General features: G+C 42.9%; 1 protein-coding gene across 1 annotated transcript; it reads right to left on the bottom strand.

Annotated features, from left to right (window-relative positions):
- Window positions 1-731: 731 nt before the first annotated feature.
- LOC308403585 (histone H1-like) lies at window positions 732-8,236 on the bottom strand. Its single transcript, XM_080893134.1, has 2 exons — window positions 3,770-8,236; window positions 732-3,670 (listed from the first exon to the last, which is right to left on the bottom strand). The coding sequence occupies exon 1, from the start codon at window positions 5,958-5,960 to the stop codon at window positions 5,505-5,507; it is 456 nt and encodes a 151-aa protein (XP_080749260.1). The 5' UTR covers window positions 5,961-8,236; the 3' UTR covers window positions 732-3,670; window positions 3,770-5,504.
- Between the last annotated feature and the right edge of the window lie 706 nt (window positions 8,237-8,942).

The raw sequence follows: 8,942 nt of genomic DNA, 5'->3' as shown, positions 1-8,942 counted from the left end.
TAAAAATGTATATAATCACAACGGGGCAGCAGGGTTACAGTAAGGAATGAGCAGAAAATGACAAAAATGGGAAGGAGAAAGAAAGAGCGAGGCCGAAGGTGACAAAAGGGACAGTTTACCACCAGCGTTCTTTTGCTTGGCAGCGAAGCAGAAAAGTGAATTACCCTTCTACTCCAGCACTTCTTAATCTAATATATCCGATGAGCAGCTTCAGCCCCGGATTGGGCTGGGGTGTGCACATTCGTGCTGTGTCACAAAACATTAGACACTATCGCTGCTATTCATTTCTTTATGGTAATTCTGAGGCACACCTCTTACTATAGGCACTGAGGGACATCACTCTCCAGTTTTTCGATTTTGGATACTTTATTGGGAGAATTATCATCCATTGATGTATATTTAGCTGCCCTTTGTCGAACCTCGGAGGAATTTGCAGTGACTGATTGAATAAAAGGGCATACGTTTCTGTTACTCATATATTTTGCCTTCATTTTTGTTTCCCCAGGAAGGAACTTATACTCAGGGGTAATAAAGCAATATAACTGTGAACTAAACTAAATGGATTTCAATGTTAGTTACTGCTGTCCTAGCCCAGAGTCCATAAAGCAGCACAATTTGTATCTTTTCTTATGTAAGGTTATACCGGCTGTTAGGTTTGTAGCTTGAACCCATCCGCTGGAACATTGAAGACAATATAATTACACTGCTAAGCAAGACACAAGTAGGCAAACTTCTTCATGGTACTCGTGCACGGGAGAGAACCGGACAAACGCCGTTCCTTCGCTTGACCCCAGTAGCTCTCGTCCGTTCTCCCATACACTGTCCTTTTATTGAGGTTACATGAATATGCATAGGTTCATTAACATACGACGTCTACATACAAACAAAGAGTACCTTGCCTGTGTGTGTGTGTGTGTGTGTGTGTGTGTGTGTGTGTGTGTGTGTGTGTGTGTGTGTGTGTGTGTGTGTGTGTGTGTGTGTGTGTGTGTGTTGCTGATCAAAGGGTTAAACATCCTTGGTCAGGAAGAGGGTAGCCTCCCCCTCACCCTAGATGGTTCATCCTAGATAACACGGTGAGGAAGTCCTGCAGTTCATCTAAACAAAGAGCACTTAGACTAGAACAGACGTAGCTACGTTAATCCTACCATAAAATAATAAGACACGGTATGACCTCTCATGCTCCCAAAGTGCTGTCTAATACACACAAAGTTTGCAGACTATCAAGGATCAAAACCTCTACCAATCTACAACTAATTACAAAACTCTAAGCATATATAAGTAAATATTTCTAAGCATAAATGACAATCAACAATACAAATCTAACATTTCCCCCCTTTTTGACCTTTATGCCTGAAAAGTTCCCAGGTATGAATACCTCATGTCTGACAGTTTCAATGCAAACATTTTTATACTCAGCATATGTCAAATCACCCTAAATTACTGAAAAGGTACACAGTTCAACAAATGTATTAGCAGTTACCCCATTCATTGAGCTCATCTCATGGCAAACTGCATCTTACGAGCAACCAAAGAAATTGTTAATTTAATAGTGAAACTAAAAAAGTAACATTTTGAAAAACATCTCAACTTGGTGGTGCTTCCTCCGGGTGTGCACATCACATGTCTTTCTGCAGAGTGGTTTAAGCTCTGCAGGGCGTCATGAATGTCTCTTCCAGTTGTTTCCATCACTGTCCATAGGACCAGAGTCCAAATGTATGTAGAATAGACATTCAAACATACTAGTTGGTTTTGTGGTTCGTCAACATGGGTCTCAGCTATTTCCAAGCTGCAGACCTCTCAGCACTCTAGTTTTATGGCCTCCCATTACCTCACTTCAGACCTTCGTCTTGTGAGGGGGATATTTATGACTCCTTCATTGTCCTTCATTGTCCATACTCTGCAGAAAACACCTCTGTGGAAAGGGTGCAGGGTTGTCTTACTGCTATTATGATCCCAGCAGCCTTCAGAGTGTCATCGTATGCACAGTACAGTGGCACAGCATTAGGTGATGTTCATAGGAAACTGCTGTCATCACCACCATAGCTTCCGGTTCCTGTGCTTTCACAGAATCATGATGTCATCCTCGAACTCCTTCTACGCTGTCGATGGAGCTTGGCACGCTCCTCATCCCCTGAGTGTTTATGTTCCAACGCTGCTGAAGGTTTAAGGCAGAGCACGTCGTACACCTTAGTCGTCTTCCTCAGCGTCAATATTGAATCTTTCATTTTATTTAAAATCTTGCTGTGGGAAGTCTCCTCTTGATTTCCTGGAAGCTTAGTAGCACAGCTCTCTGTGTGATGTCTGCTGTGCTGAAGATGATCTCTGATCCTCCTGAAGCCTCTCTCCCATCTTGTGGACAATCCTCTCCTCTATTTTGCAGGCAGTTTCATGGTCCTTGCTGTGGCTCCAAGGTCTGATTTCATGATGGGCCCCAATCAGCTTGATCTTTGACCTCAACCACTGCCTGGTCCTGTCAGCTATGCGCTTCTCACTGGGCCTCTGAAGATTTCTCAGGAGATTACTGCTGCACCTGTATTTCCTTGCTAGGAAGACAAACTATTTGGAGAGTATGTCAACAATCATCAAACCACATTCTTTAGTTCAGTGAACTTCACTTATAGGCCATCAAAGCCTCATCTGAACATGGGTGCACCACTTGCATAGGTTTAATATTTGTAAATAAAACGGCTAATCACACAAATCACTGCAACAATAATAAAAAACATTGTTTAATGTTAATCCTTGGACTCCACCTCTTGACGCATGGACATTCCCATGCGTCAACTCACCAAACCTGGATTCCAGTCTTAAAGAAAAAGATTAGCTAGATCATATCCCAGGCAACATCAGGGCATCTCCTCCCCTGGAGCAGCACCACCCTGGACCTATAACCCTGCAATGAAAATGTTAGTGTGCTTTGCATATTAAGTTTGCTTAACACCTGGCTCTCCCAGGAGCCTGCATACACACCATCATGGCCTGGAAAGCAAAATCTGGAAGTAAAATCAAACTCCATACCTGTAAACAATTGTATCATAAGGACAAGAAGCATTCAACATCAGCAAGACAAGTGTCATGTGCAGGTTTTCTCAAATCAGTAAACTACAATTATTTTCATAAGTCGCCTCAGACATGGATCATCCCATGTACTCAGGCAACATTAATGTAATCGGTGACTGCTGTTAAGCAAAGACACTCCACTTATATATTACTATGGGCTCAAAAGTGGCCAGCTAATGAGCCCATATCAAACTATCCCAGAAACACTGTATCTCTTATTTTTTTTACTCATGTCACTTGTCCGTTTCAGCTGAATCTTCCACAGCATTCTCAAAGAAACTAACATTAGCAATACACATTGACTGTAGTCAGACAGAGGTCAGACACAGGTCAACAGGTTCCAGAGGTGCCATAAAAACACCATAAAGTCAACCCTAGCTGTGGAAAGAAGTAACACCAGTTCTCAACACAGGAAATTTCACACAGGTTATTCACATTATCAAAGTAACCTTCACATTTTCCCATCAACACAATGCAACAGCATCACCACTCATAACCTGTAAACACAGTTTTCCTCACACATAAACCCAGAAATCCTGTAGTAGGAAAAAACATCAACCAGTCGTCCTGGTATAAATCGCATCATCAATTCACATGAAGAACTGGCATGCTGCAAGAAAAGAAAATGCAAATATTAGCGCTTGCGCAGGCGTATGCATACTTTGTCACAGATATCTCTGTAAGCAACTCAAGCCTATGAATAACACACCTGATAAATGCACAGACACAGAAAATGGCATTTAAAAGGTTAAATCATCATGCAACCTCGAGTGTTGCTGTCATCTTTCTGCTCCTGTAAAAGGAAACACATGGGTTCATCTGCACCTTTGTCAGGTGGGGGTTAGCTTCACACAATCATGTTCAGTCAGTCAGTCAGTCAGATATTTTAAAATTCTTACTCATTCACTCAGTGGTTCCTTCTTTTGCTAATTGTGGAAATTATCATCGCATTCGTTTCCACGCTCAGCAAAACGACGTTATTTCAAAAAGAAAAATAATTTAGACTGGATTTCCTCGTTGAATCCTTTTTGGGGGGGACTCTCATTTCCTAATTGTCCCAAATAAGTGGCTTTCTCCTGAACCCATTTTAAATGTGGAGAAACTCACTTGCAACAATTTTCTTGACGACGTGTAACGCTTTTAATTCCCGACTTGCAGATCTGCTCAAAGAAAAGAAATTCACAAGCAAAAATCAGTGCTTGTTCAAAAATGAAAAATAAAAAATAACAGAGATTATCAAACCAAACTCTCAGTGCACTGTGAAAGTATCAAAATAAAAAGGCCTTGTTAAGTCATGACACAAGCTCCTCATCTCAGGAGGGTAAATCATACCATTAGCATGGTTTATCATACCATCATACTAATCGGCAGGCTCAACTTCACAACAAAAGAAAAATCATCAGCTGCACAACACACAACATAATCCTAATGTCTTATTAGCTATGAGTTTAATTACCAGGTCTGTGCTCTTCACTCATTTAGGCCACAGATCTATTTTATTCAATTTCCCTTTTCCCTTCATCATAAAACATGTGACATGCTGTCATGCACTTCACAAAACAGTCTGTTCTGACGTATTCAGAGTTGTGTATCTAAATACAGGATTCACTCGCACATCAAAGCAGGAAACTCAGTGTTTTAGAGTCTCCACTCAACACACAACAACTCCAACACATCTCATTCACTCATACTAGAATTCAGTCACCTTTCATTAATCTAAAACTGATCAACTAATTTGCATATCAGCTATTAACCCACTAAGTTGACAGGACGACAGAAAAGCATGTTCAAAATAGTATCACAAAAGACAATTTCCCTCATACAGTAAATTACATGTGCTGCCTCAATCAAACAGGAAGCTTCTCCCAATTTACCATTTTAACAACTAAATTTATTGTCTGATCACTGGTTGGTCAAACCAGGATCTTTTTTCTCACAAAAGTTAAACTGTTGTCCTGCAACTTGGAGAGTCAATTTTTTTCTTTAGGATAAATTCAGCATTTGATAACAAGTGTCTGCTAAATTGACACTATTGTAACACTGATGAAAGATAACAAGCTAATTTTCATTGCATGGGTTTGTGTTATTAGGCAGGTCTAATGCATGTCTGTGGAGCTGCATCTCCAGCAGAGCATGTTCTTAAAGCTGCCTTTCCTACACATTTCTCTGCTATTATTTAATCATTTCTTAACTAATGTGCTATGAGTCTTCATGAGTCATTTTGTGTTTGGAATTGTTAGTAGGGTTAATGCATGTTCTGCTTGTGTGTGTGTGATTTTGTATATGTTTCTATTTTCGCAATGTTTCAGACTCCGTCTCAATTTTCCAACTTAAGCAGTCAGTTTTCTTTTCCCCAGGTTTGCTAACCCAAATTTTGATTTCCCACATTAAATAATTCCTATGTGTTCTCACCTAGTCTTCTCACTCTGTTGTCCTCTCCCTCTTCAACAGTCCCGGCAGTTCTCCTTCAGCTTTGTCCTGTCTAGTAGCTGAAGTGCTGCTGCTGCCTTCTTGGGCGACTTCTTAGCAGCTGCTGCCGGTTTCTTGGCTTTGGCTGCGGCGGGCTTCTTGGCTTTGCTCTCAGTAGCCTTGTTCATCTTGAAGGATCCGGAGGTCCTGGTGCCCTTCGCCACCAGGCTCTTGATGGCGGTCTTGACACGGGCCTTGTTCTTGTCCACATCGTAGCCTCCGGCAGCCAGAGCCTTCTTGAGAGCGGCCACAGACAGGCCGTTGCGCTCCTTGGAAGCGGCCACGGCTTTCACAATCAGCTCGCCCACGCTGAGGCCGACCTTCTTGGGCTTGGAAGTCATCGTCTTCTTCTTCTTGGCCTGAACCTCGGCGCAGGGCGTGTTTATGATGGAGCCTTTCCCACCACAGCGCTGGCACGTTGAACGCATCATGAAGGGTCCATTTCTTTCATGTCGCTAGCCGCATGTGGCTTGCCCGAGTCACTCAGTCCTTTTTGAGCATTTCAACATGCTGCCGCCGCAGACCCTGGCCTCAGATCCAGCAAGTTTAGCGCGCTGATCTCCAAAAAAGTCCCGAAGGCCAGAAAGACGTCAAATAAGTGTCTCGTGCTGAGAACTCAAACAAAAACTCCTCTTCACGCTGCCATCTTGCTCGCCCCTCCGTGAAATTCAACCAATCAGACAGGAAGATGGGTTTGCTTTCTTCTTCTGCTGCTGTTTATCCACATTGCTGCTGCTTTGCTGGGACTTTTTGTGCTCAGGACTTGCTGCTGTCTCTTTATCATGGAGCTGCATTCCTTATCTTCAGGGAGGAGTGAGCTCGCTTGTGAGGTTGAGAAACACATGGCACTGTAAATAAGTCAGCCAGAAACTTGGCCTGCATGTTTCCAATGATGTTAAACTATAACTTTCTTCCGACCGCTGCATGTGGAAAATTGATTCAGGTCTGCTTTTCACCTGAAAGTGACAAACTAAGACATTTCATTATTATCATCACTGCTTAATCAACACACATCTCTCTCTGTGTGTGTTTTTGTGAACAGTCTTTTCTTAAAAGCAGAAAATGAAATTGTAGTTGTTTTTGGCTGATCAACACAAAACCTTTTTCCTATGATTTTTCTTTTTCACTCTTTTTTTTCGTTACAATAGCTGGTGACCTGCAGAATCACCGCTCTCACTCACAATCAAAGGCAATTACTTTTACACAGCGCACAAAAACACTGTGATGTCAGACACATTCACACTCACTTTTTCATCTGCATAAATAAACCATATGGCTGGAGATATGTGCCATGGTGATCCATAAGCATGATCACCAGTTTATTTAATTATTTTTAATCCAACAAAACAAATAAACAAAAACATGATGCTGATGCTACACACACACACACGAGTCAAGGTGCAGAAAAACTGCTCATGGAAACGCTGCACACTCTCTGTTTCCCTCTCTTTGAGTAGTTCTCAGACAGCTCTTGATCTGATAATGTGTAGCTTGCTCATCAGCTCAAAAAACAAAAACAAAACTGCAACGCGACATCACACAGTAGTTGCATGCTCTGCCCACAGTGGCAAAGTCTTACACTTACATATTCAACTCAGCTTCTCCATCATGTACTTTTAGATGTTTCATACAGGGTTCAGCATATTAGTTGTTTTCACAGGTGTGCTGTATATCTCAACAATGGTTCATAATAAGACGAAAGTCTTCCACACAGGTCAAGTGCCTCTATGCACTTCATTAGTTTAAATATTTACCTATAACACTTCACCTCACATGTCATTGTACTGAATTTAAGCAACCACAAGCTTAATGTAGGTTACTTTTAACAACTATCCACCTCAATGGTTTGGCACACAGGCTGTTAACATTTTGTGTCAGGAAGGGGTGGGGGGAAAGCCACCCACCAGAGCACAGCTGCTGATGTGGGCTGGCCTTTTCCACACACTCTTCAAGGCTGGTGTGTTTTCTGAAAACTTCTAACATTTGAATCTCTTCCATTTATAAGCCTGCGATTAACCGCACGGCTCAGGTCCGCGTGAAACCCGCGCGACCGCATTCGCGTGCACCCACGCAGCTGTGGAGCCTTCGCTCTCTCTCTTTTATACATAAATACTTTGTGCTGCCAGGAGCAAAGTCCAGCACAAACGTCTTTCTCCCTCTAACTCACTCTTGGTTGCTTAGAAACCCATGATAACAACAACAGTCGGTGTTACAGACCACGTGTTCTGCTCCGCACGCACTCACACAACAACAACAACAAAAACGACGACGACGACAACAATGACAACAACACAAAATAGGCCTACTCCGGACTCACACCGGACCGCTCGGGACCCTGACCCAGTTGTGGGACGCTCACCCACTCGCGCGACAAAACCCAATGAAGGGACGCTCGGGACACACACCCAGGGCGATTTCAAAACCGGACACTCACCGGACGCTTGGGACCCTTGGGCGATTTAACCAAAACTTCTTTTTCGGGACACTAACCCAGTTATCGCTCCACAAAGCAGCGAACTTCTCAACGCCTCACAAAATGGCGGAGACTGCACAACGACACGGTTATAGAGTCGGCCTCTTTAAACTTACTTGGCGTTGCTTAGCGTGTAATATCAGCCTGAATCCCGCCGATCGCCATTCATCGAGGAGAAGGACAGACAGCGAATCCACAGGAACTTCCTGGCTGACGTCAGTCTTTCAGCGTGCCTCCCCCCCCTCGGTGAATGCGATCCCAGGGATCCGGCATCGAAGGACCAATTAATGTTAGGTTTGTAGCTTGAACCCATCCGCTGGAACATTGAAGACAATATAATTACACTGCTAAGCAAGACACAAGTAGGCAAACTTCTTCATGGTACTCGTGCACGGGAGAGAACCGGACAAACGCCGTTCCTTCGCTTGACCCCAGTAGCTCTCGTCCGTTCTCCCATACACTGTCCTTTTATTGAGGTTACATGAATATGCATAGGTTCATTAACATACGACGTCTACATACAAACAAAGAGTACCTTGCCTGTGTGTGTGTGTGTGTGTGTGTGTGTGTGTGTGTGTGTGTGTGTGTGTGTGTGTGTGTGTGTGTGTGTGTGTGTTGCTGATCAAAGGGTTAAACATCCTTGGTCAGGAAGAGGGTAGCCTCCCCCTCACCCTAGATGGTTCATCCTAGATAACACGGTGAGGAAGTCCTGCAGTTCATCTAAACAAAGAGCACTTAGACTAGAACAGACGTAGCTACGTTAATCCTACCATAAAATAATAAGACACGGTATGACCTCTCATGCTCCCAAAGTGCTGTCTAATACACACAAAGTTTGCAGACTATCAAGGATCAAAACCTCTACCAATCTACAACTAATTACAAAACTCTAAGCATATATAAGTAAATATTTCTAAGCATAAATGACAATCAACAATAC

This window comes from Rhamphochromis sp. 'chilingali' (genome assembly GCF_963969265.1).
Source record: "Rhamphochromis sp. 'chilingali' genome assembly, chromosome: 10".
NCBI classification, from domain to species: domain Eukaryota; kingdom Metazoa; phylum Chordata; class Actinopteri; order Cichliformes; family Cichlidae; genus Rhamphochromis; species Rhamphochromis sp. 'chilingali'.
The sequence above is the reverse complement of the archived record's forward strand: the minus strand, read 5'-3'. Positions and strand labels throughout refer to the sequence as shown.